The sequence below is a fragment of the Lontra canadensis genome, unplaced genomic scaffold (genome assembly GCF_010015895.1).
Source record: "Lontra canadensis isolate GAN:19392208 unplaced genomic scaffold, GSC_riverotter_1.0 scaffold5, whole genome shotgun sequence".
Lineage (NCBI taxonomy): Eukaryota > Metazoa > Chordata > Mammalia > Carnivora > Mustelidae > Lontra > Lontra canadensis.
This window is the reverse complement of record NW_022630999.1, coordinates 6,656,208-6,668,683: the sequence shown is the minus strand read 5'-3', so window position 1 is coordinate 6,668,683 and position 12,476 is coordinate 6,656,208. Positions and strand designations below refer to the sequence as shown.

General features: G+C 39.1%; 1 protein-coding gene across 6 annotated transcripts in view; it reads left to right on the top strand.

Moving 5' to 3' along the window:
• The window catches only part of TTC33 (tetratricopeptide repeat domain 33), a 31,023-nt gene that overhangs the window by 1,373 nt on the left and 17,174 nt on the right, over window positions 1–12,476 (top strand). For 5 of the 6 annotated variants that reach the window (XM_032851379.1, XM_032851378.1, XM_032851381.1 and 2 more), the window contains exon 2: window positions 2,711–2,932. In XM_032851379.1, coding sequence (XP_032707270.1) covers window positions 2,712–2,932 — 221 coding nt within the window. In that variant the 5' untranslated portion in view covers window position 2,711. Of the gene's footprint in view, window positions 1–731; window positions 756–2,710; window positions 2,933–12,476 lie in introns of those variants that run through there. The other variant, XM_032851384.1, reaches the window with a different exon arrangement.

The window sequence follows — 12,476 nt, the reverse complement described above, 5'->3', positions numbered from 1 at the left end:
GGTCTTGGTAACAGATTCATGCTTTTTAACCTCGAGTGGGCCCCTGATACTGTTTGCTATCTTTATTCATCCCTTACTGTTGCTTTTCCTGTTTTCCCATTCTCCATAGTGACTACTTTGGAACTTTTCTATTCTTCTCAAGTACTCAAAACTGTTTCTTTTCCCTTTACTTGGAGCTGCCTATTTCTCTGGGAAATGTGAAGCTTAGGGATAGGAAATCCTTCATGATTTTTTCCCCCTATCCCTGAACTTGCCTGTGCTTTTCACTAAATATTAACTCTTGTCTGAGAGGAATGTATTCTTTTCTCTCTCTTCAAGACTAAACTTGTCAACTACTAGTGGTCATCAGGCCTTTTATACACATGTAACCTCATTCTCGCCTGACCTCCACAGCCTCTGACCTCTAGAAGAGCTTAAAGGATTTGTGGAGGAAGATGGCAGAAATACCCAAGGCAGTGTTGTGTGTGACTTTTTCCATACATGGTTGAGAACCTCCATTTGGGGTCTTAGCCTGTCCCTGTCTTTGACATTTAGAACAATGGTTTGGGTTGAAGGTCTCTCTGTTCCTTTTTCCTTCCCTCTCCATCTTAACCCCTGCTCCCAATAATATATAGACCCGACTGATGATTTTTAATGTAATTTCCCTACATAAATATACCAAGTTTTCCTCTGTTAATGGGGTTCCCACATTACCTGGTTCCTCACATTGCTGATTTAGAAACACAGTTCCATTTGGAAACTTGAAGCCAGAAAATGTAATTGTCCTCATTCTTGTCATAGGGACAATTATAAACACTAGAGTTCTTATCTAGGTATATTAACCTGGTATCTTATGAGACCTTCCTATTGATTTATTCTTTTACACTGTCTTAACTCTGTGCCTGTGGGCTTCTGTTCCAATGTAACCACACTTCATTTTGAGTCATTTCTTGGTTCTTCCCCTAAGTTACTTAAAGTCCTCTTCAAACATAGGAAACTCATATATTATATATATCATATAATACATCTCCTATATTATAACGGGTCTGGGAAGAGAGTTTGGCATTGTCCTAATTCCCCACTGTAGCTTAGAATACATTACTCCTCTGGGCTTTTTGAAAAATCCCGGCTCCAGTGGAAAGCATGTGGTTCATGTGTATCTGCCTATGCATTTCTTGATTGCTACAATTTATTGAAACTTCCTTGTATTCATTAGAACTTAGGCACATGACCTGTAATTTTTTTACCCCTCCAAGTTCTCCCGTTATCTTGGGCCTTTCCATGTGAATAACTTCATAGTCCCTTTTACTTTTTTGTCCCCTTTCTTCTATTGATTACTTGTATTTTAGTTCAGCCATGTGCATCGGTGATGAAGACCTTGACATGTGCTAGAACTTATTCATTATTTCATTTCTCTCTCTCCCTTACTCCCACAATGCCCATTCTTTGATAGTGTTTATAAACACCTCTGCTTCATGGCTTTTCCTTATGCCCCTAGTTGATTATAATCACCTCAGGGTTTAGACTCCCTTAAGAATGGAATGAAAGCTTAGACACTCTTCTCCAGAATGCACACATAGAAAAAAACGTATATACAATTCCAGGAATTTCTCGGTGTCTTTAAGCTCATCCATGCACATAGTAAGAGTTCTTGAATTCCTCAGTAAATCCCTTCTCTAAATACATAATTTGTTGAGTGCTTCTATGGTTTTCTTTAATTTTGTCTCACCAATTGTCCTTTCTTTCTATCCTTTACATTTGTGTATCATTGCTGATTTACAAAACAGCTCAACGTGTATTATCTTTTAGATTTACCCAGTAGTTCTGTGAATTAAGTTATTTACCAAGTTTGACTCTTTTAAAAACTTTTTTATTGTGGAAAATTTCAAACGTATATGAGAAAGGAAAGTATAAGAAATCCTGTGTATGTATGACCTAACGTTACCAATTATCAACCCAGAGCAATCTTTTCATCTATATTTCTCCTCTGTTGCAACCACACCCCTGGTTATCAGTTTGAAAATAATTTCTAGATATCATTTAATCTCATGAAATATTTTAGTATATATTCCTAAAAGATAAGTATTCTTTTTGTAAACATTAATTATAATAGTATTATCATACCTTAAACAATAGTGATAATTCCTTGATATCATCAAATATCAAATCAGTGTTCTGGTTTCCTCTATTATTTCATAAATATTTCCTCCCCATTGGCATCTTTGAATCCAGAGCTAAACAAGATGCATAGGTTTTATTTGGTTAGTATGTCTCTGAAGTCTCTTTTTAATTTCCCATCTTTCTCTTTTTTCCTGGAAGTTTGTTTCTTGAAGAAACCAGTTTTATTTTTCTTCATTTTTTTAAATTTGCTGTCTTCATCTCCAACATGTTATCTAGCATGCTCATCCACATCACAGGTTTCTTATAAACTGGTAGAATTTGGTATGCTCAATCTGATTCAGAATTAGTTTTTGACTTCATAGGTCCAACATTTGTGACCTTCATAGGAACTTCATTGGTGGTATGGCCCTTCCACTGGGAGATACTGTCCAGTTGGCTTTCTTTATGATGTTAGCAACCTTTGTTGACTATTGCCTTGATCCACCATTTAATTAGGAGTTCAAAAAGTGGTGCCAGTCTGATTCTGTTATCCCTTTTTCACCTGTTATTTGGAGAACTTCTATAAAAGGCCAAGTTTGAATTTTAAAGCTGTTTCTTTGTAATTTCCCAGAATGGCTTCCTTTGGATGGAAGAGGAAAATTGGTGAGAAGGTCTCAAAGGTGACTTCCCAGCAGTTTGAAGCTGAAGCTGCCGATGAGAAGGATATAGTTGAGAATGAAGAAGGGAACTGGCTTCATGCCATTAAACGAAGGAAAGAAATGCTTTCTGAGGGTTGTGCTGAGAAGAGTAAGCAACTGAAGGATGAAGGAGCCAGTTTGGCTGAAAATAAAAGGTATGTTTTTAGAGAACGGTTTACATTTCTGTCAGTGATGAGATGAAGAGCTATGAATTCTATAAATTCAAGTCTTAAAATTCTGATCTAGATGCTAAATTAATCAATTAAATAAGTTTTAAAGACACCTTTAAACATTCCCGTGGAGTCTGAAAGTTTGTAGAAGAGTCTCTAAGATGCTTGGAATGTCTGCTTTGCCATCGTTTTTGTTTTTCGTTTTTTTTTTTTTTTTTTTTTTTAAAGATTTTATTTATTTATTTGACAGACAGAGACCACAAGTGGGCAGAGAGGCAGGCAGGGAGAGAGAGAGAGGGGGAAGCAGGCTCCTGCGAGCAGAGAGCCCGATGTGGGGCTCAATCCCAGGGTCCTGAGATCATGACCTGAGCCGAAGGCAGAGACTTTAACCCACTGAGCCACCCAGGCACCCCGCCATCGTTTTTGTTTTGTCTGAAGAAGAGTAAATGCTGAGTAAAATGTAATCAACATTCTTGGTTGGTAGGATAGTTTAATTTCTGAAAACTTTCTCCTTGTGTTATTATATACCAGACAAATTGGGTGTTTCCTGAAGGGCTTTGAGGGCATGTACTTTTTTTTTTTTTTTTAAAGATGTTCAGTTATCCTTTTTCATTGGCTTTTATGTGTACTTCAATAAACATGGTTGTGCATAGGAATTTGATAATAATTTCACTTATCTTCAGCCTTTATTCAGCTAAGCACTTATGCTTTTGCTGTTTACCCTTTACCTTTTTCTGTTTTCCTTTTTTTCCTACATTCTTGTTCCTTTTCCCCTGTTTCTGGTTAGGTCTTTCTATGGGACCAAAAATCATTCTTTCACAAATCAGTGGGGACTGAACCCATTGGCTAGGAGATTCTATAGAGAAAGCTGGAATTCTCTATATGGGAAAAGAAAATGGTCTGTATCTAATACCACATTCAAATATGGACTCTAGAGAGCCAAAAAAACCTTAGTGTGCAATGTAAAACTACACAGTTAATGAAAGAAAATATGGAAGGGTATCTTTATAACCTAGAGGTGGAAAAGGACATGTGTATTTTTAAAAATTTCAAATCTACATTAGAGTTAAAGTAATAGTTCAACCCCTATATTCCCACTAGCTAGACAAAAAATTCCTATTAACTGCTCTATTTTATCTATTTCTATACATACATATACATACACTGACATGTAATTATAAATTTACAGTTTTTTTTTGTGATGTCTGAAAGTAAGTTGTAGACATGACACCTCTCTCCTAATTTAGCATGCTTTTTATAAGAATAAGGATATTTGGGGGCACCTGGCTAGCTCAGTAAAACGTGCAGCTCCTGAGCTGTAGGCCGTGAGTTTGAGCCTCATGTTGGGTATAGAGTCTACCTAAAAAAAAAAAAAAAAAAAAAAAGGGCGCCTGGGTGGCTCAGTGGGTTAAGCCGCTGCCTTCGGCTCGGGTCATGATCTCAGGGTCCTGGGATCGAGTCCCGCATCGGGCTCTCTGTTCAGCAGGGAGCCTGCTTCCCTCTCTCTCTCTCTCTGCCTGCCTCTCTGTGTACTTGTGATCTCTCTCTGTCAAATAAATAAATAAAATCTTTAAAAAAAAATAAGAATATTCACTTACTACACACTGTAACTATCAAAGCTGTGAACATTAACAATTCAGTAAACCAATACGCAGTCCACATTTAGATTTTTCTGATTTTCATTGAAATGTCTTTTACAATTTGTTTTGTTTTGTTTTTAAATCGGGATCCAGTCAGAGTTCACACATTCATTTCATGGTTATAGCTCTTTAGTGTCTACTTAGGTCCCCTACTTTATCCCCCATGATAGTGACTTTTTTGAAGAGTCTAGACCAATTTTCTATTTAATTGTTCCTTATGGATGTCATTTAACTTGTTCCTCTATTTCATGTGTTTCTTGTCAACTGAGGTATGGAGATTTGATTTCAATTCTGATTGACTTTTCGGCAAGAGTACTTAATAGATTTGTACTTTCTATTGTATCATATTGGGAGAGAAGTAACATCAGGTTGTCATCAATGCAGCCATTTGAAAGACGTCATGCCTATGTCAGTTTACTGTGTTTAATATCTGCTGAAAGTCATATTTTAATAAAAATCTTGAAATATTGGAGTGCCTGGATGGCTCAGTCGGTTAAGCCTCTGCCCTCAGCTCAGGTCATGATCTCAGAGTCTTGGGATTAATCCCTGCATCAGTCTCCCTGCTCAGCAGGGAGTCTGCTTCTCCCACTCTCCACTCATGCTCTGTTTCTCTGATCTCTCAAATAAATAAAATCTTAAATAAAATCTTGAAACATTTATCCTTGGGGAATGAAATATATTAAGAGAATTATACTAGCCAACATGAGGAGTGGTTGTTTTTTTTTTTTTTTTTTTATTTGCACTAAGGATATTATTTGGAGAAGATATATGTATGGTCGGCAGGAGTAGTATCTGAATAGGTCTGAGTTTAGGACAATACCCTTCAGGTCATCCAGAGATCTAAAATCAGGCCTGTGTGCCTTTGACTGGTAACTTCCATGTGGTAATGAAAAATTTGAGAAATTAAAAGTAGTACTGAAGGGCACCTGGGTGGCTCAGTGGGTTAAGCCTCTGCCTTCGGCATAGGTCTTGATCTCAGGGTTCTGGGATCAAGCCCCGCTTTGGGCTCTCTGCTCTGTGGGGGGCCTGCTTCCCCCTCCCTCTCTGCCTGTCTCTCTGCCGGCTTGTGATCTATCTCTCTCTGTCAAAAAAAAAAAAAAAAGCAGTACTGAACAAAAAGCAGTTTTCTTCTCTTTGTTCTTTTTTTCTTCTTCTTTAATTAAAATTGCTCAGGGTGGGTGTAAGATTCCTTGTTAGTCATTTTTGTTGTGAATTAGTCAGATTTGAAGAAACAACATTTTAGTTTCTAGCTCTGTTTTATTTTTGATTTTAGAGTAATCTTTTATTAATATATTTTAATATAAAACATCAAATGGTGTCTAGACTATAGTATATTAGCACCTCAAATTGGAAATGAATGATGGAAAATAAATAACAATCAAGGACAATTAACATGTTATATTCTGAATCCTACTTCTGATATTTTAGGCATAAAAAGCTTTCTTTTGGGGTGCCTGGGTGGCTCAGTTAAGCGTCTGCTTTGGCTTGGGTCATGATCCCAGGGTCCTGGGGTCAAGTCCCATTTCCAGCTCCCTGCTCAGTGGGGAGTCTGCTTTTCCCTCTTCACTTCCCCCTGCTCATGATCTCTCTCTCAAACTTGCACTCTCTCAAAGAAATAAAATCTTTAAAAAAAAAAGTTTTTGGGGCACCTGGGTGGCTCAGTGGGTTAAGCCACTGCCTTCAGCTCAGGTCATGATCTCAGGGTCCTGGAATCGAGCCCCGCATCGGGCTCTCTGCTCAGCGGGGGGCCTCCCCACCCCGCCCCCCCGCCTGCCTGTCTGCCTACTTGTGATCTCTCTCTCTGTCAAATAAATAAATAAAATCTTCAAAAAAAAAAAGTAGAACTTTTCAAGATTGACCATTCTTAGAAGAAAACCCACTATAAATTTTCCACATTTATGAAATCATTTTCAGAACATCGATAAAACATCTTTAGAAATTCCTGTAAGTGCCTGTTAAAAGTTCATTAACTTTGTTTATGCCTTTTTCTCTAGACCACACTAGTGTGCAGGAGGGAAAAGCTATTCAGTTATTACCATGGGAGTCCCTCTGAATTTCCTGTGGTACAAGGGAGATAGTAACTCTGTAGATAAACAAAATAACTCTTGTTTTCTGCCTGCATGTCAAAACATTGAGTCATTTCACTGAAATCAGCTGGGTTCGGTGCTTTATTTTGAATGGAGAACACTGCGAAATGATTGTGTATTTTTGCTGGTCAGCATTTGTTTTGGAGTAATATATACACAGCTTTAGAAGATAACTAAACAGAATAAAAGGGATCTAATGGGATTGAACAGTTTGGCTACTCTGTGCCAAAACTAAATAGAAATAATAGTTTAAAAAGACCTAAGATAACATTAAACTTGATTTAAGTAATATGAGGAGTAAAAAATAATTCGAGGAGGAATAGTGAAGCTAAATTAAAAAACAAAAAAACAAAAAAATAGGGTCACCTGGGTGGCTTAGTTGGTTAAGCTGCTGCCTTCAGCTCAGGTTATGATCCCAGAGTCCTGGGATCTAGTCCCGCATTGGGCTCCTTGCTCAGTGGGGAGCCTGCTTCTCTTTGGGGCACCTGGGTGGCTCAGAGTGTTAAGCCTCTGCCTTTGGCTCAGGTCATGATCTCAGGGTCCTGGGATCGAGCCCTACATCGGGCTCTCTGCTCAGTTGGGAGCCTACTCCCCTCTCCCCCTCGACCTGCCTCTATGCCTACGTGTGATTCTCTCTCTCTCTCTGTCATATAAATAAATAAAATCTTTCAAAAAACAAAACACTACAGAACCTCAGTGCCTGTCTTCTGAATCAACTTCATCTTAAAGCATTTTCATTATCACTACATTTTAGCAACACTGGCCTTCCTTGTGTTTTTGAACAAAGTTTTTATACAACTTTGTCCTATGATGCTCTGTCGGAAAAGCTCTTATCTTCTGTTTTCTAATTTCTCTCTTCTTGTCCTTCTGATCTACACTCACATGTGATCATATCCATGAGCCCCTCTCTGAGCATCCAGTTGGAGATAGTACCCCCAAATTAGAACAGTTTGTGGCACCTATCAGACCCTCAAATGAAGCTGTAAACGTAATGAAATTCCGGTCAAAATCCAGGCAGGCTTGATTTTGTAGTAATTGACAAGCTTATCCTAAAATTCATAAGGAAATGGGAAGGATCTAGACTGGCCAAAATAATTTTATGGGCCAAAAAATATGTAGAGAACTTAACGCTACTTTATTGCATCAGCACATTCTTGAATGCTGTGCCTTAATAGTGTTAGTGTAAGAATGGACATCTACAGATCGTGAAAAGAATATAAGGTGCAGAAATTACTCACATTTATGTGGTAGTTGAGCAAAGTTGAAACATCTGATTATCAAAAAGCATAATTGAGAAAATGAAAATTCAGAGAGAATATTTATAATGCATATAATCTAACATAGGACATTTTCCTATGTCCATATCTGACATAGGACCTAAGGCACTGGCACAGCTCAGTGGCAAGACACTAGCCAGTTAAAGATTGGATACAAAGTTTGACCTGAAGCTTTACAAAAGAAGATACATGAATGGCCCACACGCACATGAAAAGCTGTTCAGCATGAATAGTCCCTAGAAAACTTCAAATTAAAACTACAGCATACTACTGTGTAACTACCAGAATGCTAAAATGGAAAGGACTGACAATATCAAGGGAGGATGTGGGACAACTCAAACTTTCAAGCCATTGTCCATGAAAATGTAAAACAGTTTAACTGCTTTAGACCACAGTCTGGCTATTTCTTCTAAAGTTAAACATACAGCATTACCATACAATCTGGCAGTCTACTCTCTCCTAGATATTTCTTCAGGAGAAAGGAAAATATTCACTCAAAGACTTACCTAACAGTGTTCCTAGTAGTAGTATTCATAGTGTCTATGAAGTGGAAACAACCAAAATATCTATCAGCAGGTGAATAGATAAATAAATTGTGGCATATCCATCCAGCACTGTCCTGTGGAGCAATGAAAAGGGATGATTAATGCATCCAAAAATTATCATGTTCAGAGAAGTCAGGAAGAGGGCATACTGATTCCATTTATGCAACCCATAAATGGAACTCTAATCTGTAGTGTTTGTCTGGAACCAGAAATTGGGGTGGGTTGACTGTGAAAGGGCCTAGGGAACTTTTTGGGTTAATAAAAATGTTTCTTATTATGAATGGTTGTGGTATTTACCTGTGTGTATACATTTGTAAAAACTCATTGAAGGATATGCTTAAAATGGGTACATGTTTTGGCATCTAGATTATAGTCCAGTAAATTTGATAAAAAAAAAAAAAATCAGGAGCGCCCAGGCATCTTGGTCGGTTTAGCATTTGACTCTTGATTTAGCTTGGGTTATGGTCTCAGGGTCACCGTTTTAGCCTTTTAAATTATTTCCTGTGCTCTGGAAGCAGTGGCAGAAGTCCCCAGTCTGGAACTGGGGCGGGGGGGGGGTGAATTTTGCAGTTGCACATATTCCTAATTCTCAAGTTAGAATCTCACCTCCTCAAGTTCACATCTCAGAGGTTATATAAAATCGTGTCACTTTTTTTAGTTGTTGTTGTTTTTAAATGATGGTAAAGATTAAGTGCATCAGAATTTGGCACAGCTTTGAACTTGGCATGAGTATGAATCATTAGAATGGTGGAGAAGTAGGAATGCCTCTGGAGGACTTGCTAGAGATAGAGGAATTTAGAGAAGAGGGATTTACTTCTACTTTCTAGCTTTTGCCTCCTTGTGATTTTCTTCTTTCCCTCCTTCCTTCCCTATCTTCTTCCTTCCTTCCTTTTCTTTCTTTCCTCTTTCTTTTTTTTTTGAGCTTAGTATTTTCTCATTTAGTTTTATTTAGCACTTAGAGTGTGGTCTGAACACATGAAATCTAGCACAATCCAAGGGTGTTAATGTCATCCTCAAAAGGCGGCACACGTTTTTGGCATTATAGGCTCCTGCTGTCAGTTCCTTCATTAGTAACTAACTTCCCTTAGGAAACTTTGGTTTGCAATCGAATGGTTTTTAAGATCAGGAGTTCTCCCTTATAGTATTTATGATTCTTTGTAACCAAAAACTATCTAAACACTAAGTAATTTTAATGCACAGGGATAGTATTGTGAGTATAGTGATTAAGAGTGTGGATTTTTTTTTTTTAAAGATTTTATTTATTTATTTGACAGGCAGAGATCACAAGCAGGCAGGGAGGCAGGCAGAGAGAGGAGGAAGCAGGCTCTCGCAGAGCAGAGAGCCCAATGCGGGGCTCAATCCCAGGACGGTGGGATCATGACCTGAGCCGAAGGCAGAGGCTTTAACCCACTGAGCCACCCAGGTGCCCCAAGAGTGTGGATTTTGAAGTCATCTTACCTCTGTTCAGATCCTAGCTTTATCATGTCTGTCTGTGAAACCTTTGGCAGATTATTAACTTTTTAAGTGTCAATTTCCTCATGTATAAAATGGTAAGACTTCTCTCATAGACTGTTGGGGGATTAAAAAGCAAGTCCATGTGAAAGAGCTTAACGTGTCATCTGGCACCTCGGAAACATTCAATAAATGTACTTCAGATATTATGTTTTAGGATTTTTTTATGTGATTGGTGCATTTCATGTAACATTAAGATTTTTTATAAGTTATTTTGTGCAGACACCTTTTACTAGAATTGTTACTAATTGGGATATACCTTTCAGGAGTCTCGGTGTTAGTCCAAACTTTGATATGTTGGCTTTCAAGGTTTCAGCCACTAGATGGTGATATTTGATTATGTAGCTAAATTGTCTGATTTTCCTCTGTGGGATTTAGTGTGTGTATGAAGCAGAACTATAATTAGAATTTATCATGAATCTTATCTCTTGTCTAGAAAAGTATACCTATCAAAGTGAACATGAGGGCAGTCTGGCTGCATGGCACGCATTTTATTGACGTCAGCATGGATCTGTTTAATGGTCGTGATCCTCCTTTGGGTGTCATCTGTTCCTCCCTCTCTTTTGGTTTCTTCTCACTGGTGTACGAACATACCTTGATAACAGTCATTTAAAAAGCTTCCCTTGTCTGTACGTGCCCTACCATTTCTTCGCTCCCCTTTCACCACAAACTCCATTTCTTGATGAATCTTCTCTGGGTCTCTTCCAGTCAGGTTTCTATTCCTACTGGTCCCCCGCAGCCACTCTTGTGAAGGTCATATGACCTCCGGTCATCATGTCTCAGTTCTCATTCACCGTACCTGTCATCCTCCAGCATAGCTGACCCCTGTCTTCCTAGATACACTGCTCTTTCATCTACAGCACCACACTCCTGGTTTTTCTTTGGTCTCACTGTCCACTTGTTAATCTTTGCTTCATCCTCTTCTGTTCATTTTCTAAACATTGGTGGGCCAAAGTATTTAGGAAGTACTTCTTCTCTTTTCTATATCCTTTTTTCCCCCTTTCTTAAACTTACATAGTCTCCTGCTTTCAGTGCCCTCTCTATCCCGATGACTGCCAAATATGTCTATAGTGCTGTCTTCCCACCTGAATTCCAGACTCTTCAATCTCCAGTGCTTACTTTATACCCACTTGGATGTCTGATTCGTATCTCAGATTGAACATGTACTAAGCAGAACTCTTGATTTTTCTTGCAAACATCTGGTACTTTTTAGTCTTCCCCATGTCAGTAAAAGGGATCACCATTTACCCAAGTCCATAAGCCTGAAAGCCAGAGTCAGCTCTGTGGGTTTCTGTGCCACTGCAGAGCTAATTGGCCTCAGGCACCCCGGATTGCCTGCCCCTGATGCTGTTCTTATGGCCATGAAGCCCGGGCAGCTGCCGCTGTTCTTACGGACCAGACGGCCTGCATTCACTGTGCTACCTGACCGTCCAAGACCATCACACCTTGACACTGGCCATTTTGGACCTGTAGGTGCTCTGGAAGGAGAGGGTCACACATTGAGAAGTGTGAAGGGTTAAAAGCTTGTGGGGTAGAATTGGTGGGAGACAGGGTAAGGAAGGGAAAATTCTTTTCCCTTCATCCTCTCACTGGACAGTTTGCAAGACACACACGTTTTATACAGTCTTCTGAAGTTTTACAAGATTAGCAGTCATCTGTTTGTTTTTGAAGCTGTTGCCAGCTCAGCAGATGCCTTGTATTTATTCTCCCTCTTTCCTGCCTTACTTCTCTTTCTTTCCCTCACTCTTCCTTGCCTGGGATCCTGTCCCCAACAAAGAATAAGCTCAGGCCTCAAGCTCTGTTTCCTAGGGAATCCAAGTTAAGACGTCATCCTGGATTTCCTTTTTTTTTTTTTTTTTTTTTTTTGCTCCTCATATCCAGTTTAAGTTGACTTTATTTTTTAAACATATTCTAAATCTTTTTTATCCTCTCTGTTTTCACTGCTGGATTCCTAATCTAATCTACTCTCATCTCTTACCTGAATCATTCAGGTGGTCTCCTAATGGCTTTCCTGTGCTCATTCTTTTTTTTTTTTTTTTTTTGATTTTATTTATTTATTTGACAGAGAGAGATCACAGGTAGGCAGAGAGGCAGGCAGAGAGAGAGAGGAGGGAAGCTCAGCAGGGAGCCTGATGTGGGGCTTGATCTCAGGACCCTGAGATCATGACCTGAGCCGAAGGCAGAGGCTTAACCCACTGAGCCACCCAGGCACCCCTCTTGTGCTCATTCTTATACCTCTACAGACTCTTCTCCTCCCTGGGCCTGACTGATCTTTTCAAAATGTAAATCATGTCTGTGTGTCGGATCAAATCTCTACAGATTCCGCATCATGCATGAGATAAAAGCCACACTCGTAACCATGGCCTCCTAGTTCCTAAGTGATCGTGGCTTTAGTTTGCTTCTTGTAGCTCTCATCTGCCTTCTTCCTCCAACTACAGCCATGCTGGTTTTCTTTCCCTTCCTCAAAA